Genomic DNA, 21,820 nt, shown 5'->3' with positions numbered 1-21,820 from the left:
CAGTTTCAGTGATATATGAAACATTGATTGCAAACTGCCTGAAGCCACTGATTTCACTTAGGGCAAGGTGGTTTCAAGATCTGGGGGAACTAAAAGTGGATGAAGAGTTGACTGAGGCATGCAAACATCCCCATGAAAGTGGTAATCAGGGCGGGATTTGAGCTGATTCCGTTTAAAGTTCTCCATTGGGCTTATTTCACGAGAACTAGGTTGCACACCATAAGCAAAGCATCAAACAGCAGGTGCCTGAGGGGATTTGGGGAATCTGGATCCTTAGCGCATACTGTGTGGACTTGCCCAAGATTGCATATCTTCTGGACCCAGATTAGGCAATTCTTTGCTACAGTAATGGGGAGCGGATTACTCTTACCCCACGTCTGGTGATCTGGGGGATATGACGATACCAGAGAGCGAGCTGCTTTTGTGTAATGTGGCGCCAGTGGTTTCCAGGCATGATGTAGTTACAGCTTATGGAGCATTTTCTCCACCTAGTGTTCAAAAATAGAACGACAGCATGGATTGGTGTATGCAGGCAGAAAACACTGTCTACAATGGCAGCGGGTGCCCAAGAAAGTTTGACAAAATATGTGCCAAGACGGCTGGATTGGAGAGAAGAGGAATGAGCTCCCCACATATGGTCAGGTAGGGGTGGAAGAATCGAATACTCATGGGAGTCCTCCATACCCATAGGAAATAAAGAAACAACACCGGGTGGTATATAATACTATTTTCAGTGGAAGAATTGTTTTAGACGTAATATAACGGTGAATATTGAATATGTACCTAGGGGTGAAGTTGTTTGAAATTTTTTAAAGAAAATAGTTAAAAAAACAAAAGAAAATATCGCTAACTAGAGGTATTTGCAATGATTATAGGCGCCAACATTTGGACTTATAATAACTTATTGTGGTCTCAGTGAGTTGTCCTAAGTGAGCAAGCTATGTTGAGACGTGGGTCTTGACCTCATTGTCCTTAGGAACTCATGCTTCATGTCAAAGATGTGCCCAATAAGCCTGAAACATGCCATTACGTATTTGTGTTCCCATTCAGAGGGATAGTATGTTTGGACAGGTGCTTTTCGGTAGTGCGTCAGTTGACTTAAATGCAATGGAATGGAATTCTACCTCGAGGAACCCTTATGGATTAAAGCAGTAGTTCTTTACCTGTGTTACAGCAACCCCTAAGAGTCTGCGGAGCCTATTCAGGGGTCAGCAATATTTAGAAAATTAAATATTAACAGATTAATAAAGTTTACGTAAATTAAAATTAAGAAGCAAAATGAACAACTGAAAATGTTGAAACTTTCTGTAAATATGAAGGAATTTGAAATTGAAGGCTACAAATATCATTAGTATCCTTAGATTGATTTGTGGGAGCAGTGCATGGGCCTCAGACAGAAAAGAGCATGGACGGTGAATGGCCTCAATTGCATTTAGAAAAGCTCCACCCTTCCTATTAAAATATAGATTTGTTTTCATTTGTTTGCAAATTAAATAAAATGGTTCACATTTGTATATGTGTTTGATGAATGTCTGTTTCTGTATTTGTTGCTTATTTGTTTGCGATTCAAATCATTGAAAATACTTCCATTGCTGGAAATTGCTTCCAGTAATGACTCAGGGCCCGATTCACAGAACTAACTTAAGACAAAATCCTAAACTTACTACTTTTGGTATTCACAGAATGGATTTACGACTACTAACTTTACGTCCGCACTCGGGCCGGAGATTCCGGCCCAGAGGCGGAGATTCCGGCCCGGAGATTCCGGCCCAGAGGCGGAGATTCCGGCCCGGAGGTGGGACTTCCAGCCCGGAGGTGGGGATTCCGGCCTGAGGTGGGGATTCCGGCCCAGAGGTGGGGATTCCAGCTGGTGGCGGAGATTTAGCCATGGCCGAAATCTCCACCTCTGGGCCGGAATCCCCACAGGCCGGAAGTCCCACCTCTGGGCCGGAATCTCCGCCTCTGGACCGGAATCTCCAGCCTGGGTGCGGACGTAAAGTTAGTAGTCGTAAATCCATTCTGTGAATACCAAAAGTAGTAAGTTCATTCTGCGAATACCAAAAGTAGTAAGTTTAGGATTTTGTCTTAAATTAGTTCTGTGAATCGGGCCCTCAGTGAGGGTCCCCAGATTCCAACAATGACTCAGTGGGGGCCCCTGGGTTCCAGTACGGATGAAGTTGATGTCCCCAGAAGCCGAAGCGTTAAGAACCACTGGATTAAAGTGTTGTCTCAAGCATGTGCATCCAGGATGTACTGGGGTCTGCGTCTCCTTCAGTGGGTGGGATCTCTGAAGCATAGTGTGGGATCCAGACCTATTTGCATAAGGTGGATCTCTTTCTTTAATGGCACCAATGAGCAAAGAAAGGTGGTAACCTGCCACCGAAGACCTGCCTCTCTGTGTGGCCCATTAAACATGTCTATTGAAGGTTTTGCGTTGCTTCATATTGATGGCTGCCACTGTTTTCTCACTGTGGTGACATGCCATTTCACTCCAGCTAGCTGTCCTGAAAGCCCAATTATTTTGGTATTGCATTTGCAGACTTAGCTGTTATGTATTTCACTGTTGCACAAATGTCCAATGTTACTATTTTTACCTTGACTTGAATCTTGAATTGTCTGGTTAAATGAATGTAGGCAACCCGTTGATGTCAGTTCAATACAAACCTTTCTAATATGGCATTGTCAGATCTTTTGAATTATTAATAGAAAACGGCGTTGTGTGGAGGAAAGAAACGGCCTTTTGTACTTACCTGTTTATTTACCTTAAATACATGTGGTCGATATGCGTTTCACTCTATCTGTATGACGATGCGCCCCGAGTATCACTCACTTCCATGAAGGTTGTTTATGGTATGAGCTGTTCGGCTCAGGCATTGTTCTGCTCTGTGTCAGCAGAAGGAAGGGCGCTCATGCGTAGGGCGATGAATAATCGATGGAAGGCTATTATTGCTACAGGTTTAAAAGTGACGGCGGGTGTAAAGGGGAGATCTCATTTCATTACCGGCTAAAACACTCCTCAGACATACACTGGCACAGACCTGCACTGCGCCAGAAAGGAGCCAAAGGAAACATGTGGTGCTGCGAATATCCGACACGTTCATTTGCTAAAAACATAAGAGTAATTCAACTGAGGAATACAGAAATACTGCAAGGGCAAGTGGAAGTAAACTTATTCAGCCCTATAAACATGTCCTCTAGTGCACATGCAGGTTTGAAGTTTGTCCCACAGTTGCTTCGGAAAGATTTCTGAGGCAACTAGGACTCTTAAAATGATATACACTGGCGATATGTTCGACAAAGCAGCATCATTAAAAGGTGACCCAAAATCAGGGGAAACGAAATGGGGAACATAAGCTACATAAGGGTGACCTCGAAATGCAGGCACAATAAATATGCATAGATCAGTAAATAGTGTTTTTTTTTTTACTTATAGGGTGTTTGCCCCAAGTGACTGTTTTCTGTTCACAGTGAAGAATTCTATGTTGTGCTTTTATTTCAAGCAGAGTTTTAATGATCATAATTTTTACCAGGGTCAGCTTGATAGTTCGCCAGAGAAAGGCAGCTGCACTGTTTGCTTTATAAATAAACCACTGCAATATTTGCTGCGTTTGTAGGAAAATGACGGACTACCTATTCTAAATAAAGCACATCAGAAAATATTGAGAAAGTCATTTTCTACTTGGCCACATGATGGCAGCATTACTCCGCTGTTCATTATATGCAGCGATGGTTATTTGGTATTATTCATTTCATCTACAAAATACAGCACGATTCCAGCTACGTATGCGCATCAGTGTGCGGTATTGACAGTGTTGGTAGATAGGAGAGTCTCGCGATGTAGCCAGCGGTGGCTGGTAACTTTTGAAAGTGGTGTGGCATTTCATGCTCCATGCACGATCTCAACTAGCAGCACAGACTGCATTAAGCACAGTGTTTTAGTTAACTTACCCTACGCCTGCGTTCCACTTAAATATACTGTGCCCAAGCTATTGTAATGTACAGTATTTGTAAAGTGCCAACAATTATCCGAGGGTGTCAAGGCGCTGGGGGCCATCGGGAAGATTAAGCGAACTATTGCCCAGAGTCACATGGTGCTGGACTGATCTGGCGCCGGGGATCGAACCGTGAGCCTCTGGGTTCCGGAGTCAGCTGCCCTGGCCGCTGCGCCACTCCTATTCTGCTCCATAGCCTGCGTTCCCTGCGCCATGGTTTGATCGCTTCACAATTCAAGTACGGATGATGAAGCCCGTCATCTAAACCAACCCTGATGCTGCTTTCATAATTTTTGTATAAATGAACAGTACGACAGCAGCACCAGATTGGTTAGAGCGGGCAGAGACAACGCTTTCAGGAAGACCGAGCTCACTGGCGCAGTGTTAGTTGCAAGAGCTGAAGTACGCATGTCTGGTTGGCTGTGGTTAAAGAAACGGCCAAACTCACATGTGCACTTCATCTCACAGGGACAGGCATGTTGGCTGTCAATCATCATGCCAGGTGAGCAGCTGACTTCTCCATCCTGAGTAAAGTTACAGGCAGAACAGACAGAGAACAATACTTGACCCGTATGTGGCGGCTCGCTGTCACATAGCGGGTCAAGGCCCTGGGGCTCCTTAGGCATGCCGCTCCTGGATCTAGCAGTTGCACAGCAGAAAATCAGATGTTGAACTATGATCATTTTTGAGAACGTTGACCAACTTAGTGACATAAACTGGCCTAACTTGGTATCCCTTCTGCGATATTGCTAAAAGTGCACACATTATTAGATACTAAAACGTGGTGCCAGTAATGAATGGGCTCTAACTGGGGTGCATTTTGGCACCCTTATTGTTATCCCTTTCTTTGTATGATCTTCCAGCAACTTTTCATCGTGTGAGAATGTTTCTCCCATATTATGCAATTCAGGCTCACAAACTCTGCTTTATGCAGATGGTGTAATTGTTTTAGACCTCACCCTCTTATGTCTACACTGCGGTCTCTATGCACCACTATTAGACCTGACAGCCTTAGGATGGTCTTCCACACCTCCTCCACTTTTTCTGACCTCGTTTTTTCTGTAATTAGGACTCTGGGCACTTTCACACTGCTAACCAGTGCTAAAGTGCATGTGCTCTCGCTCTAAAACATGGTAATATTGGCTCATCCCTTATTGGTATTTTTAATTTACTTCTAAGTTCCTAGTAATAATAATAATAATAATTATTTATTGTTTTAATTATTTGAAACCATAACGATATTGGTATTAAAGCATGAAAGAATTACAAGTATAAATATTTTATAAATGAGAGGATAAAATGGCGAAAACATACATACTGATTATAGAACAATCTCATCTCCCAAAAAATTGCCTTTAAAACCAGTTAAATAATTATAAAACTAGTGCTGATCTTTGTATGTGCAAATATAGAATCAATAAAAGGCACCAGTTACAGATAAGTGCAGTCGTGCCTTCTAAACATAGGTCAGTAGTTTCTTTAATACCACAGCCTCCAAGGCCAAGCTTAATAATTACATGACAGTGCAGATTTGTGTTTGTGCAAGTATACAATGTAGATTAAGCATCAGTCAGTCTATGCAGTTCAACATCGGGCGGTCTGTGCAAATATGCAAGTCATACAAGGCACCAGTTATGGAAAATTGCAGTCGTGCCTTCTAAATAAGGGTCAATACCTTCTTCAATACCATAGTATATAAGACCAAGCTTAATATTTGCATAACAGTGCAGATCTGTGCTGGTGCAAGTGTACAATTTAGATTAAGCATCGGTCAGCCTGCGTAATTCAGCATTAGTCAGTCTGTGCAATTCAACCCAGGGGGCCAGGTCCCTTAGCTGGTATCCGGCCCCCCACCCAGTGGCTCTAGTTATGTTTGTGTGAACTTGGGCTGGACTAGCTCAGTTGGGGCCCAGAGTCAAAAATCTCTCAAATTTACGGATGAACTATGGGTCCTCCAGGCTAAGGCTTTTAATTATCGCTTCCCTGCATGTTTAAATGCCTCTCCCATTGAAGCATCTCTGTAATATTAATGAACAAAGATCATGCAGTTTTTTACAGATGCAGACCAAATGGTCAAGGTCCTCCTTTTTTGCCTAGCACAGCATTCATTCTGTGGGGCCAGCTAACACTTTATAGTGATTGATCACCATCCATGTGTGCGATTGAGAGCTACACTTAACTTTGTCTTTGTCAGAAATGGGGGTCTCTAGTTGGCAGTGGTATACACCCTGTCCAAGTAGGAACCCTTTCTTCTAGTAAGGATGAGTAACTGTGTTCACCCTCTGGTAGCTTGGCACAGAGCAGTCATCCTAAACTACAGAGACAACTTGTAAAGCATTTGTATATAGCCCCATGTAACAAAGTGAAAACACCACAAATGGACACCTCAACAGTTTAGAAAAATAAAGTATATTTATCTAAACCAAACAAGATCAAAATGGCAAAAATCCAACATACAGATATGAATCTATGACTTTTAAAATCTAAAAACAGTTCTGTCCATAGGACACTGGATGCCTCACTTTTAGCACAAAGTACCTGGGATGCGTCAAAATGACAAGCAAACACAGCCACAGGGAAGGTGATGCGTCAGTTCCTTACGTGCAGGGAAGGTGATGCATCACTTCCTTGCTCCTGGGGGGTGATGCGTCAGTTCCTTACTGCCACACAGGGGAGGGTAATGCGTTGTCTCCTTACTGGAGAGGAGGTGATGTGTCATTTTGTTACTGTGTAGGGAGGTGATGAATCAGTTTCTTACTGCAGCCTCTGTGTTTTAGATTTGGCACCCAGGTGCGATGCGTGGGAAATCCAGACGCACTGGAGGCAATGCAGCAATGGCAAACCAGGTGCTGCATCGATTTATCCAGCCGCTGACCAGCGGTGCGATTCTCTTTTATTTTTTCCTGAGTTTTTTATAGTGCGTACTTGACCCAAAGTTATCGGATATCAGAGCACTTTTCATGAGCACCAGTTGCTTACACAACGACACGTTAATTTATGTTAGGCATGGGGAGATTAAGTGATTTGCCCAGAATCACAGGATGTTGAGTGTCATTGCTGAGATTCGAACCCGGTTCCCCAGTTTTGAGATTGACCACCCTAGTCATCTGAAAGAAAGATCTACTGATAGATTCCTTACCTTAGAATTACCCCCAGGCGTCAGACTGGATCCGGAAAGGTTTCGTCAGCAGTACCTCTGTGCATCGGAAGGTGGTGTTGTGCGGCTCCACGTCCGTCGTAGGCGTCGTGGTCGCTGAGATGACGTTGCGGCAGCTACTTAGACGCCACCCTCGCGCACTGACGTCCGTTCTTTCTTTCTCTGCGCCAGCAAGCGCAGATCCGGAGAGAGCGGTACCCCAGTCACTTTTTGACTGAGTTTTTCGAGGCCTTTTTGTCTCTTCTTTTCGAGTCGATCGACTCCTGGTGCCGTAGGGATGCCTGGTTTCAAGTCCTGTGGGGACTGTCATTGAATGATGTTGGTGACGGACCCGCACCACGTGTCTCTCTACTGCCTGGGGCGCGACCATGACTCCAAGCCCCGACTGCCGGGCCATGGCGCTGAAGACTTTGCGGGAGCGGTCTCGAAAGTTGCTTGGAGTCCGGCAGTCGTCTCAGCGCCGTTCAAGGTCCCTGTCCCGTGGGAGGTCGAGGGACCCGTCGCGGGGCCATCACCATCGTTCTTTGAGATCGAAGTCTTCGCATTCGAGGTCAGGTAAAGCGAAGCATCACAAGAAGTTGAAGAAGCGTCATCGCTCACTGACTTCACCTCGCCCGTCGTGCGACGAGGCTGAGGGTGCGGGTGGTGCCTCCCCCGTGGCTCCGGCGGAGCCTACGGTGTCGCCGTCGGCCTACCTGCCCTTCCCTGGTCCTTCAGCGACTCCGGCCCAGCTGCAGGAATTTCTGTCTGCCTCTTTGGGCCGTCGGGCCCCGCCAGCGTGCCTTTGGACCCCATGGGCCTGACTGGGGGTCCTCGCCTTTCACAGTCGGCGGCTTCGGTTCCGGCATTGCTGTCGGCTCCGGTCCGGCATTTCAGGGCCCCCAAGGATCCAGGCCTGGATCCCGGTCGACGCCGGTTGACCTAGTGACACCTCCACCGACATCGACCCCACCGGCACCATTCCTGACGTCGCCAGTGCCCCCGGACGACGACGCCCCCGGTTTCAGCCCTGATTTTGACTCAGCGCCGTAACGGCATCGCTCAACGCTGATTCCGACGCAGATGGGGCCTTTCTACCCCTATGTCCCGCCTCCGTATTTTGAGCCTGTCCCACAGCCTTCGGAGGAAGGGGAGGACTGGGAGGGGTCTGAGGATCCCCTCACAGCACAGTGTGAATTTGACCCGGACTGGGTTGAGGAATGGGGGAATACCAGCGGTTTTGACACCCCCCGGAACTTGGCATGCTAACTCCTCCTACTGTGGCTATGGAGGAGGGTGCGAGTTATGCAGTGGTGTTGCATAGGGCGGCTGAGGCTTTCCACCTTGAACTCCCTACAGTGGCCATCAGGACTAGCCTCCTAACAGAACTGCTTCAGCCGGCGGCTACCTCTGCGGAGCCACTGCTGCCTTTTAATGATGCACTTTCGGACGTTCTTTTGGGCACCTGGTCCAGGCCCAAAACAGGGGCTCCTGTGGATAGGAATGTGGCCCAACGCCATCGCCCAGCCCAAGGCGACCCCCTCTTCCTCTCCCAACACCCCACCCCTGAGAGCTTGGTTGTCCAAGCCTCTACGTCTCAAAGTGCCTTCCCTACCGCACCTTCGGATAGGGAATCCAAGAGTCTGGAACAGTTTGGGAAGAAGATTTTTTCTTCCGTCAGTTCAGGGCTGTGGTCAGTGAACACTGCATCCCTCTTGGGCCGTTATTCCCACTCTGTGTGGGATACAGTGGTGCAGGTGCTGCCTCAGTGTCCGGAGAAGGCCCGGACAGTGCTCTCTAAGGCTATTGCAGAAGGGAGAGATGTGGCAAAGTTCACAATACGATGTGGCCTTGACACTGCCAACTCGCTGGGCAGGGCGATTTCCACGACAGTGGTGCTCTGCCTCCACGCCTGGCTGAGGACTACTGGCTTCTCGGGGGATGTCCAGAACACCCTGATGGACATGCCCTTTTTTTCAGCATTCGCCTTTTTGGCAACAAGGCAGATAGTGCGTTGGAGCGTTTTAAGGACTCGCGGGCTACAGCCAAGTCCTTGGGCCTTTCGGCTACTCGCCCTCCTCCGCCTTCTGCCTTTCGCAGCCACGGAAGGGGCACCCCAAAACGTTCACTCCAGAGCCACAGGCCGCAGCAGCAGCAGTCTCAGCTCGGCCTCGGGGCCCGCAGAGGCAGGTCAGGGGGCCAGCGGGCGGGTCAGTCCACCTCCTCCCCAGCCACCACTGCCTCCAAACCTTCCAAGTCTGGGTTTTCAGGCCCATCAAATACCAGTGGGCGGCAGGATTCGCATCACCTCCCCCACTGGCGCACTAACCCTACAGACAGATGGGTTTTACAAATAGTCCGGAGGGGCTACTCCCTCCCCTTTGAGACTACTCCTCCAGCCATGCCACCCCAGTACCACCACATGTCGGGGGATCACTTGGCACTTCTTCAACAGAAAGTTGTGGCCCTCTTGGCCAAGAAGGCCATCAAGCGCATTCCTGTGCCAGAAGTAGGTTGTGGTTGTTATTCCCACTCCTTTCTGGTGCCCAAGAAGGACAAGGGCATGCGTCCTATCTTAGACCTCCGGAACGTAAATCGCTTCTTCCGGAAGGAGAAGTTCAAGATGTTAACTCTGGCTTAGGTCTTGTCTGCCCTCGATCCTGGAGACTGGATGGTAGCGTTGGATCTGCAGGACGCATATTTCCATATTGCCGTCTTGCCGGCTCTCCAGCGTTACTTGTGGTTTACGGTAGGCCACGAGCACTTTCTTTTTACCGTGCTCCCCTTTGGCCTAACCAGCACCCCTTGGGTGTTCACGAAAATGATGGCGGTGGTCGCAGCTCATCTGCGCAGATCAGGGGTTCCAGTCTTCCCCTATCTCAACGACTGGCTGTTGAAGGCGGGATCGCCCCAGGCAGTCTTCTCCCACCTCCAGACTACGGCCGACCTCCTGCATTTGTTGGGGTTCTACATCAATGTGCCAAAGTCGCACCTGATTCCCTCTCAGAAGCTCCTCTTCATCGGAGCAGTTCTGGATACGACCCTCTTTCGGGTCTATCCTCCCGATCGGCGAGTCCAGGATATTCATGCTCTGATTCCAATCTTTCGGCCTCTGTCCTGGGTTTCAGTCAGGCTGACCCTGAGGCTGTGGGCCTCCTGCATCCTGCTGGTCGATCATGCCAGATGGCATATGCGGGCTCTGCAGTGGGACCTTAGGTTCCCGTGGGCGCAGCACCAGGGGAACCTGTCCGAGTCCATCCAGATCTCGGAGGGCATTTGGGTTTTTTGAGTCTCCCCCCAGGTCTTTCATTGTCTTTTTCTCTCTCGCATCCTTTCTTCTGCACAACAATCCACGTTTAATTCACCATCTGACCTCATACAGCAATTGCATTCTACAGCACTTATAACCCCCCTGGACTTAAAGGCCTACCATTTCATCTGGTTTTTAATCTCAACTTTATCCTTTACTTGATTCACTGTAAAATTGAGATTATATTACAATGCAACAAACGAGATCCATTTTGTTTGCAGATACCCCCTGAAGAAGGGTGATGTATTCACCCAAAATGCATTGGGAATAACATTTAAAGCTCGTCATACAGCAATTACCCATTTTATGGACTGCTTGTAATCATCTTTGAATTTTGGATCTTTACTTTGGATTTTCAAGAGATGTGTCATCAAAAAGGAAACACATCAACAAGACGAATATTAAATTTGGTTTTTTGTCAAAACACTTGTATTGTTTGAAAACATTGTAAATACATGGTGAATATTGGATTCTATGTGTTCTTCATTGAGTACTTACAGTCAATTTTTGTAACCTAGGAGTACACTCTTTTATGGGTATTAGTGGTAGTGCATGTCCTGTCTAGAACATAATGCTCTAGTCTACACTTCACTTTTAGAAAGTTGGCATTTTCTTACTTTAGCCTTTTGGTGCATGTTGTCTGTCTCCGATCACATGTCTGGGGTGGTTGACAGCTGGACTTTGTGTATTCGCTCTAGACAGCCACACACAATGGGAGCTTAGGTGTGACTTGATGGGCCACCCTGTCAGGATGGGAGGGAGGAGCTCATCTCACCCTCACTTGCATCTGAGTAAGCTGTGTCCTGTCCCCATGCAAAGGGCTGCATATCCCCTGTAGTGAGTCTGGAACTGAGGCAGGAAGGAAGGACCTTGGTGCACTTTAGAGGCATGTCTCCTCCGTTGCAAAGGCACAACTAGGTAGAAATACTGGACCTCTGGCACTAACATCTCAGTGCACTTCTGGACCTGTGAAGACTCTGCCAGGAAGAAAGACTGTTGTGCTGCTGAAAGGACTGCCACTCTGCTGGACTGCTGTTTTGCTGAACTCCTGCCTTGCTGTGCTGATCTGCAGCCTGCTGCCCTCCTGCCTGGGTGAGGGGACTTGACCTACCTCACTTAAATCCGGAGTAACGCCAAGGGCTAGCTGGCTGGCCTCCTGAACTGAAGTCTCAGGGATATAAAAGACCTCCAGCCAACCTGCTTCTGAATCTCACAATCTGCCATCTGTGAGTCTTCCCTGCCAAGTGGTGCCAACCCAGTCCTGGACTCCTGGAAGCAGGTGTAAAGTGTTTCTCTAGCTAAACTGACGTATCCTCTGCCGATTGACACATCCCTGAACAGAACCAACACTCTCCTCGTCTGAGTGGCGCTTCTTCATGCTGAAGCAGCGTATTACCGCTGTTGCGTGGATTGGACCCATTGCAAAAGACTTGCGTTGCCCCTGCATATGTTTAGGAAGCTGGCTATGTATATACTATACCAAAGTGAGGTATAGTGTGCACAGAGTCCAGTGGAACCCCAAAGGGAAGCAGAGGTAAAAGTAGATAGCACCTTACTCTCTATTTGTGGTAGTGTGGGCAAGCAGTAAGGCTTTATCAGAGGGCAGTGTTAAGCAATTGTTGTACACACTCAATCAGCAAATGATTGTCACACACTCAAAGACTGAACTCAATTTTGTTAGCATAAAAATATTCTTTTAGTTATTTTATTTTTCTAGAACTAAGCAAGCCTGGCACAGGTAAGTGATTGATACTTTGCAGTAATAATACAGTTTGAATTTCAGTTGTATATATACTTTGGCTTGATTACAGTAGAAGCAAAGGTAATGTAATGCTTTGACATATTGTACAAATACTTTGTATTGACTTTTCAATAGGATGTCAAGTAGGTTACTTTACAGATTACTTTTATTACACAGTGTAATATACCTGGATATTGCACTGGGACATTTCCTGTAAACAAGTAAGTAAAAGCTTTTTGGTTATTTGGTTACAGTTTTAAAGACTTTTGTAGATTTTCCAACTCCACACTTTCATAGAAAATGAGTCAATGTTATCCTATAGGAGGAAATAGTGTTATTGGTTAACAGGTAAGTACTGTGTTATGGGAGTTTGGTTTCTGGGGTTAGACTCGGCGGTTCCCCACGGTCAAGGATGCCCTCTTGTTACACCCTCAGCAGCACTAGGGTGGTCGGGTGCAGAGTGCTGAGGCCCAATGTTATCCAACTGGGGGTAGGGGGCCTCAGGTTGGTAGATTATTATGAGCAGGCCAAAAGCTTGTGGGAGCAAAGCTCCTGGACTTAAGCTCAGGGAAAATGGGGGTTCAAGTTAGCCCCAAAGGTACACCCTCAGCGGCACTAGAGCGGCCGGGTGCAGGGTGCAGTTTTGTCGTCGGGTGCCCTGTTACTTTCATTGGGGATTCTACGGTTTGAAAACACACTGCAGGCTCAGAGATGAAGGTCTTCTGGGTGAGACCACCACTTGGAGAGGTAAGTTAGGATGCTGGGGGTTGGCTAGACACCATCGGTTGGGCAACCCAAGGCCGTGGGGCGTCGGGTGCAGGGGTGTTTTTTAGGGTCGGATCTTCTTGCCAGCTTCTTGTCGCGGTTGGAGGGAACTTCCAGTTTGAGGCTGCAGGCGTCGGCTGGAGGCTTGAGGAGGGTCAGGAATTACTGGATCTCTGGTCAGGATTGCTGGGGAGACCTATGCAAAGTGTTGGGCCTCTCGAAATTGGGCCGTGGGCAACGGGTGCAGAGTGGTGCAGGCTTGTGGATTTCGCCGGAGCTGGAGTCTGTTGGTGAACAAATCCGGTGTTCACGGGAGACAAAGTCTTTTCTTTAGACGGCAGGGCAGGTCCTTGGGGTTCTTGAGGATGCTGGCTGCAGGACACACTGGAGTTTTGCTTCTGCAGGTTGAGGTGGGGACAGGCCGGTAGGGCTGGGGCCAAGTCAGTGGACGTCCTCCTCTTCTTAGCTTGGGCACGGCTGTTCGGTCCTTCTTCTTCTTTTCTTCTTATAGTTTCTTGTCTGAGTAGGCAAGGTTCAGGGGTGCCCCTATATACTAGATTTAGGGGTGTTACATGTAGGTAAAAGGTTGGGACCAATGGGTCCCTTCCCTGGGGTGCGTACACCCCCTATTATGTCACCCTCCAGTGGGAGTGGGGCATATGCCTCACTCTGGTTGGCTGGGTCCCGCCATCTGCAAGATGGCGGGGACTGAGAGTTGTGCTTCACCTCGCCTCCCCACCTGAGGGGTGGGTTGGCAGAGGTGGGCACACATCCCTTCCTCACTTGGTTTTTCCACCGGTTCTGCTGCCCAAAATGGGGGTCAGAACCTGTGGTGACCAAGTGCTGGAAGCAGCAAATGGCCTGGGGAAGCTCACAAAGGCCGGAACCCTTTGAAACTTCCCTTTCGTGGACCCTGCCCATCCTGGGGGAGGAGGCTTGGCCCCTCGTCCCAGGTAGTGCATTGTTTCAGACCCCCCAGAGCAGCAGGCTCTCGACCTAGGGGTCCAGAAACGTGTCTGGTGGTGGCTGCAGGGGAACAGCCACTCAGCCTGGACACTAGTGTTAGGCCATTTTTCAGGGGGCATCTCTAAGAAGCCCTCTGTGTGCATTTATCATTAAATCCCACACTAGCATCAGTGTTGGTTTAATGTGCTAAAAAGTTTGATACCAAACATCTCGATTTTTAGGAAAACCATTATGGGACTGTGGAGTTTGTGATGACAAACTCCCAGCACCATATACTCTGACTGGCATTACTGCACTTACAATATCTAAGAATTGGCTTAGATGCTGTAGGGGTACAGGGCTCATACACCTGTACCCTCACCTCTGGTAGAGGACACCCAGCTAGAGGGGTGTCTGATCTATGCCTGGACAGTGGGTTGTAGGCATGGCACACAGGGGAGTGTTCTTAGAGGCATTCCCAGGTCACAGTGCCCTGGGTGTCTGTGGTGCCATTTACAGGGACTGACATGCGGCCAGAGAGTGCCAATTGGGTTTGGTCTTCAATGCAGTTTTAGGTAAAGAACATAGGCCCTGGGTACCAGATTGGCAGGAGCCCAGGGCACACTTAGTCAAAGTGCATCAGCAGTTCAGCAAAAAGTGGGGGCAGCCATGCGGAAAGAGGGCACTTTCTCACAATACCACATCTGGGACAGCCACATTTCCTTTGGAACCGACATTGCGCTACACTTCACCCAGCGCAAGCTCCTTGCATCTCTCTTCTACGGCAACCTCGATGACGACGAATCTCCTCATCCCAGCTTCACTGCTCATCGGAACTGACGCATTATCTCCATTGTGCACACATCCTCGACACCGACCTTTGCATCGCAAACCCTGTTATTAGGATTCTCTACGCTGATGCATAAGGACATCGCACCACGGCCTCAATGAACCACAGAACCAATGCATTGCCTCTGCTGAGCGGCGAATCTTCGACATGGATCTACACAAGTGCTCCGCAGCCAGGATTAAGGTGCTCTTGTTCAGTGGGTTTCAAACTGAGTCCATTGCAGTCGACCTGAACTGTTGACTTTGTCTCAGTCCAAAGCGACCAGATATCACAAATGAAACTTTTTGCTTGTAAGCACTATTTTATAGTTTATTCTTTAAAACATTCATATCTCAAGTTCTATTTATTAAGGTTTTTTTCATTTTGGTCTTGTTATATTTGTTACATTAAAATGAGCTATTTTTGTAACCTGGTGTGGAATCTTTTTGTGTGGTGTTTTCACAGTTTTACTGTTTGAAGTGTTGCACAAATGCTTTACACATTGCCTCTAAAGTTAAGCCGGTCTGCTCTGTGCCAAGCTACCAGAGGGTAAGGACAGGTTAAATTAGGGTGTATTGTGCCTTACTCTGACTAGGGTTGTGGTTACTGTATGACAAGGGTTCATACCCCAGTCAGCCAGGAATGCAATTTATAAAAACCACATACTCATTCAAGCATTAATTGCAGTTGTCTCCAACCAGTCGATTCTGAGCTACCAGTAGCTCCCAGACACCTTCAGAGTAGCTCACAGCCTGGAGTTGATTTTTAAATAAGCACAAGGTCATATTTTCCTTTTAAAGTTAAGGGGAGGCTGTGTTTATTTTACATATTATCATCAGGCTGCAGATAGCAGGGCCTGATAATGAGCAATCAGATTTATGACCCAGTCTCGGTCTCGGAAATAGAGGTGAACAACTAAAGCACTGGGGTATGTAACTGTTAAATAAAAGTCCCTGTAAACTCACTATTGGAGCTGTGAACAAAATGAAGTTTCTGAATGCTTTTAAATGGACGAACAGTAAAATGAAAAGTTACCTTAATGCTTAAATTAACTCTTCATTTTAATTTTCTTCCATTTTAAAGTAGCACATTTGCTGTCAGCAGGATTCTTACGCCCAGTTGCCAGTAGACATTGTGTTATAAATATAATTGACAAATACAGTCCTTTTTTTAAATGAGAAAAATGTTCCATATTATGAACAACTTTTCAAAACATTTTCTGCAGTTTATATTTCTACAATTAAAAAAATGTTTGTTTGTGTTATACATGTAATGGTACCACATATGGCGAAATGTATGTCCTGTGCTGCAAGTACATATGACACAGGCTCTCGGTCATCCATACAAATATATCCCATTGATATGCAAACACATCCCTAAAGACCACGCTGTCACTGACACACATGTCAGCTCTGTCATAGTGCCACTAGTCAAAGTATTTTAATGAAACCATAGCATCTGGCTTTATGGACATTAGGCTTAAATGCAATGAAGCCTGGTGCGGGGGTGTCTGGTAACAATGCACATGTTGTTTAGCCTCCTATAGATCACGATGATTTTCACTAATCAGAAGTAGCTCTCACAAGGGAAAAGATTGGAGAACCCTGATTTATTGTCTTAAGATAAATACATTGAAAGTAACATAATAAGAAGAACCTCGGCCAGTTAACATCGGCTGGGAGGTTGGGAAGGTTTCACTCGACAGAGTAAAGGACAATGTGTATGTAATCACTATTATTTCCCAGAATACAGCTAACAATCCTCAGATATACCAACAAGTTGACTGGGTGTTGTCGTTAGGCTGGAATATCAGTGATTCTGTAATACGACTGGAAAAACCTCTCTCCTTCTTAAATAAAGTTTATGAAGCTAAGTTCCAGCCAGGTCTGTATATGGCAGTGTGCAGTCCCATTTGTGAAGTAAATCCTTCCTTGAAAAAAAGTAAGGAAAATGTAAAAAAATCGACTCTTTCTGAGTGAGACCTTTTCATTCAGGCACTCCCTCTGGAGTTAGGGATGCTAGATCGCAATCGATAGCATATGTTGCAATAACCAAACGGGGCTATCACATTCCACATATGGTCACCCATCATTAAGTGTTGCTGTTAAGCAGGAATTGACATTGAAGACAGCTTCAGGTTTCTGTCAGGTAATGCAAAATTCTGGTTTCACATCCACAGGTTTATCTTCTCAGAAGAATGTTAGGCAGATGAAGCAAGCAATTAACTTAGCTCTTACTAAGAACAGTGTTACAGCAAAGGTAGCCCCCTGCTCAAAAATAAGGCGATTCTGCTCTGTGTGCTATTCTGTTGTATTAAACAATTAGCAGTATCTGCAAATGTTACATCATCAGGAAATACCAATGTAAGAGGAGGAGGTTTTCACTTGATCAGGAACCCTGGTAATTAAGTGGGGTTAATTGGTGAACATCATTTTGGTGTCTTATGTAATAAATGGCTAAAATGTGGAAAGTACTATCTGTCCAGACTTGCAGTGCTGATGTCGACTGATCTTCTGATTAATGTTCATCAATAACAACATTAGAACTGTTAAGCAAGACCTGAATGGTGTGTTTGTGGCTTCCACCGTGACTGATTACTACAGAACATTTACATTTTTCAGATGTTTTTATGCAAAAGGATTTGTTCTGATAACATTACATTACTACTTACTACGTTTGAGTGTATCACTTTTGATCCAGCAGAAGCGTTTTTATAGGTTTAATTTTTTCTCTTACTTCTGTTACTTACTCATTTATTCCTTTAACCGTACTGTGGCCTCTACAGTTAGACGGATCACAGCATTACCCTTAACACAGAGGCAAATGGTCCTGTGATGGATCTCTCTCTGCCGATAGGAGAGGTGGGAATTAGGGTGTCCTAAGCACAACATTGGCAACCCAATGAGGACCATTAATTGGTGACTAACTCACAAGTTCAAGATCAGGTTCAAATACACCACTCTTAGGACCAGGCTATAAAAATAAAGTATCGGAATGGAAACCCCAACCTCTTAAAGAAGATAAGTTTAACCAGATTCATACGCACTAGGAGCTCTGCTACAGCAACACAGAATAAAAGAAGCAGAAAATGATACTCCAAAAAATTGCTGATTTCCCCTACCTTGCATTTAAAATTGAAATGAAAAATAACACAGTTACATGAAAGAACATCAGGACACAACAATAGTATCAGTTTGGTTATTATATTAATCATCTGAAATCAATACAGATAAGCAGTCTCTTGAGCATTTCAGTCAAGAATATTAAGCATGTAGTACAAGACTACACATTTAGTTAGAGATTCCAATCCAAAGAGGATGTTTCAAAAAACAGTCATCAGATATAAGGTTGCAGATTTCTACGATCATTAAAGGCAGAAGGATGGTTTGTTTCTCTAACAGCATCTGAAAAGGAATCAAATTAAAGTCCACTAAGGGTGAGTCCATAAGCATGGGCAAAAAGGGAAAATAAGGCCAAAATAAATAGTTCAACAAAGAAGGATTCCAGCTCGCAGTATCGGTAAAATGCAGTCCAAAATAGGAGCTCAAAGGTTGGTTTATAAAATCACAGGAAAGGCGTTCAGTCCTCTCGCATGGGAAAAATATTGCGTCTGCTCGCAAAGAAAATAAAAAGCATGGTGTAAAGTACAGCTTCCACAGAAAGCAAAATAATGACGATGACCCTTCCTTGGGGTTTCTTGTTTTATAGTCTTTATGACGTTTTAGTGATGTAGCATTACTTCACTAGTCAATTGCATGATTAGCTTACGTATGAAATTAGTAAATACATTTTGGTTATTCCTGCATACTTTCCCATGGTGATCATAAGAAAGAACAGGCTTTCCGGGCCTCACAGGTTTGTCAACGGGTAGAATTATGCAATTTAACAGTCTCTGTAGTCAGGGTATAGTTCACTTTCCCACTAGACTATTTCACAGTGAACTCTAAAAGAATGTCCTTTAAACGTAAGACGATACGTGTACAGAACAAATAAGGCAACATTTGTGGGAATAGCAAAGGACCATTATACTTGGTTGAGGGAAAAATACAGTTTAGGAAAGAACATGTTTCAAAGGCCTTAAAATGCATAGGGCAGTTTTAAATGTTTAAACTCAATTAGAAATAAATACAATGCATTAAATCATAATTTCATAATAAGAGAAAAATAGTAATGCTTCACCAACGTATTATTGCACAAAATTGATTAATGTTAACTATAGTCTACTACCACAAATTTTCAACATCCATGCATGTAGATGATTCATAAAAATATTTTACTAAAATCATTTCTGGTTTTCTATAATCATTATGGTCTACACTATCACATTTGTAAATTTCAGCTTTGTAGCTATTTTCATCGCACAGTCGCACCATAATTCTATTCATGATGCATTTCAATGAAAAGCAATAGAAATGCAAAGCCACATTATTAGAATCATTAGTTTAATCAGTAATGAATAATAAAACATCATTTTCATAAGTAATCTTCTTATGGAAACCTATTTATAAGCATTACAATCAATTAGCGATGAATTTCTCTTTTCCTTACACTTTCAAGCACGCTTTTACGGTGCTGTTATTTTACTTGTCTCCTCTGCTGTGTCATTTTATTTTAACGTGTGACTGTGCACGTTCAGTTTTCTGTCTAAAATCGGTGGTTGTGTTGTGAAATGCATTTTTAAATATTTCGTGTCCATCACACTCATGAGTTAATTTACCGTCCTGAGATGTCATTACCAAAATTAATAAGAATTTAAATTGATATTGAATTAAAATTGTACTGCATTGCCACAATAAGTTTAAAGTATAGTACGCTTTTGGTTTCTATAGAATTACATCAGTCACAGAAGAATTTTGTGTTTGTCAATGTGAAAAGAATATCCATGTATCTGTTTGAAGGTAAAGTTCACTCGTCTTTTCTTTTCTTGTTCTTTGCAGATATTTATTAAAGTCAAAAGCTGAAAGGAACCTGTTGAGTTTGAAATAGTTGTATTCGCTGGGAATTCTTTGGAGATCCTGCCATCTAGTGGACATTCATGAAACTGCTGAAAAGCATCGACACTTTGAACTTTATCTTTTTAATGGGAACGGGAGGGAAGGAGAAAAGCAATGCCTTATTGATATTTCTGTATATTTGGAAAGATTGAAAGAACTTGAATATTTAATTATTTATTTATAAAATGTTGAAGTAAGACACGGGTGACCTCGAAGGAAAGCTGGACTTGTGGCCATTCAAAAGTCAGCGTGTACACGCGCTTCAACATCTCTTCAGGGGGTAGTAAGTGCTATATTAATGCAATCACAGTACAGTCCAATAAAGTACTAGAATTTCGGCCCATGGAATTCAATAAGCCAGTAGGTTCTGTTTGTTGAACTGCAGACAGCTTTTGGACATGCTCCCTAAGTGCACACTTGTAGATACAGACAGGAAAAAAAGTGAAAGACCTAATCTACAAAAGTTTGCCTCTGCTGTTTGATCTTTCCTAAAAACGTATGCCTTCTATGCTTTCAGAGAACCAATGATTATGCAAGTTATCCCAATATAAATGAAGTGGCCTTTTCTTGCCTTCTTTGGGCAGGTTTTGTACGATCATTTGATAGCACCACTTAAAAAGGCATATTTTTAAAAGGATTATTAGCACACTTGTTTAAAAAATGTGTATTTAAGAAACAGGTTTTAGAATCTCTTTTCTGTTGTGATACGTATTGGGTTTTAAACAATAAAGTTAGTTTTATGACAAAAAGGTCTTACATTTATTTGGAGGTTCCCATAAATTTAGAGATTCAAAATGCAGACGAATGCCGTATATGTCTCACAATGTAGGTATTTTTGTTCCGGTTGAGGGTAAAGTGGTGGAAACACTGTAAAAGAAGTGGAAATATTATGGTTTGGTATTTGCTTAAAAAACTGCATAAGCATAAAAACTGAATGGCTATCTGCTCAATCATTAGTTTCTCTACTTGCAATACTCTCGTATTGTGGCCAAGACACCATATATGGTGACCATACGGTATGTATACCACTTTCTAAGCTGTAAAGCCTGCGTAGTGCCATGCGACCTAATGTCAATTCCTCAGTTCAGCACAACTCAGCAGCTGCTGAAACATTTGATGTCTTTTGGTTTGTCTCCATAAGTTTGCAACAAATATATACAGTTGACAGCCTGTCACTCGTTAGCAGGGGTGGCTCCTCCATAATGGCGGAGGAGTGTCACCCCACTGCCAGCAGAGGATAAATAATACGATAATGACATCTTGTTGTTATTGTTTTGGGTGCCGCTCGCAGGCGCAGGACCTTGCTCCCATTCAGACTCACCTGGAGCTGTCTCCCGCAGTGGACCTTGGCGCAGGACAGCACGGATCTTCACTGAACTCTACAGGGGGTTTTAATTTTGACTTTGTGTGATTCGCGGGACTGCGAGGACCAGAGTGCTTTCTTTCCTGCTGATTAATCGCACCTGGCTCCTCTTCCCGCCCCTCATTCCGGCCAGTACTTCACGCCTCGCGGCCCCCTCTTCGCGGGAGCCGCTCGCAGGCGCAGGACCTTGCTCCCATTCAGACTCACCTGGAGCTGTCTCCCGCAGTGGACCTTGGCGCAGGACAGCACGGATCTTCACTGAACTCTACAGGGGGTTTTAATTTTGACTTTGTGTGATTCGCGGGACTGCGAGGACCAGAGTGCTTTCTTTCCTGCTGATTAATAGCACCTGGCTCCTCTTCCCGCCCCTCATTCCGGCCAGTACTTCACGCCTCGCGGCCCCCGCTTCGCGGGTGCCGCTCGCAGGCGCAGGACCTTGCTCCCATTCAGACTCACCTGGAGCTGTCTCCCGCAGTGGACCTTGGCGCAGGACAGCACGGATCTTCACTGAACTCTACAGGGGGTTTTAATTTTGACTTTGTGTGATTCGCGGGACTGCGAGGACCAGAGTGCTTTCTTTCCTGCTGATTAATCGCACCTGGCTCCTCTTCCCGCCCCTTACTCCAGCCCATTTAATCCTTGCCTGCTCTCGCGCTAGCGGGACGCGTGCGGGGCGTAGTCCGGGGCGAAGCCCGGGCCAAGGGCGGGCCCGTTCTAGCCCGTTACAGACCGGGTAAGACCGGAC

General features: G+C 45.4%; 1 protein-coding gene across 1 annotated transcript in view; it reads left to right on the top strand.

The window, feature by feature from the left end:
- MGAT4D (MGAT4 family member D) overlaps positions 1-20,461 on the top strand; it is a 666,451-nt gene extending 645,990 nt beyond the window's left edge. The window contains exon 15 of the mRNA XM_085641583.1: positions 19,656-20,461. Within this exon, the coding sequence (XP_085497709.1) occupies positions 19,656-19,679 (24 nt within the window). The 3' untranslated portion in view covers positions 19,680-20,461. The remainder of the gene's footprint in view (positions 1-19,655) is intronic.
- Positions 20,462-21,820: the final 1,359 nt, after the last annotated feature.

The sequence above is a fragment of the Triturus cristatus genome, chromosome 2_2 (genome assembly GCF_964204655.1).
Source record: "Triturus cristatus chromosome 2_2, aTriCri1.1, whole genome shotgun sequence".
NCBI classification, from domain to species: Eukaryota; Metazoa; Chordata; class Amphibia; order Caudata; family Salamandridae; genus Triturus; species Triturus cristatus.
Note: the sequence above shows the minus strand (reverse complement) of the source record. Positions and strands in the feature narration are given on the sequence as shown.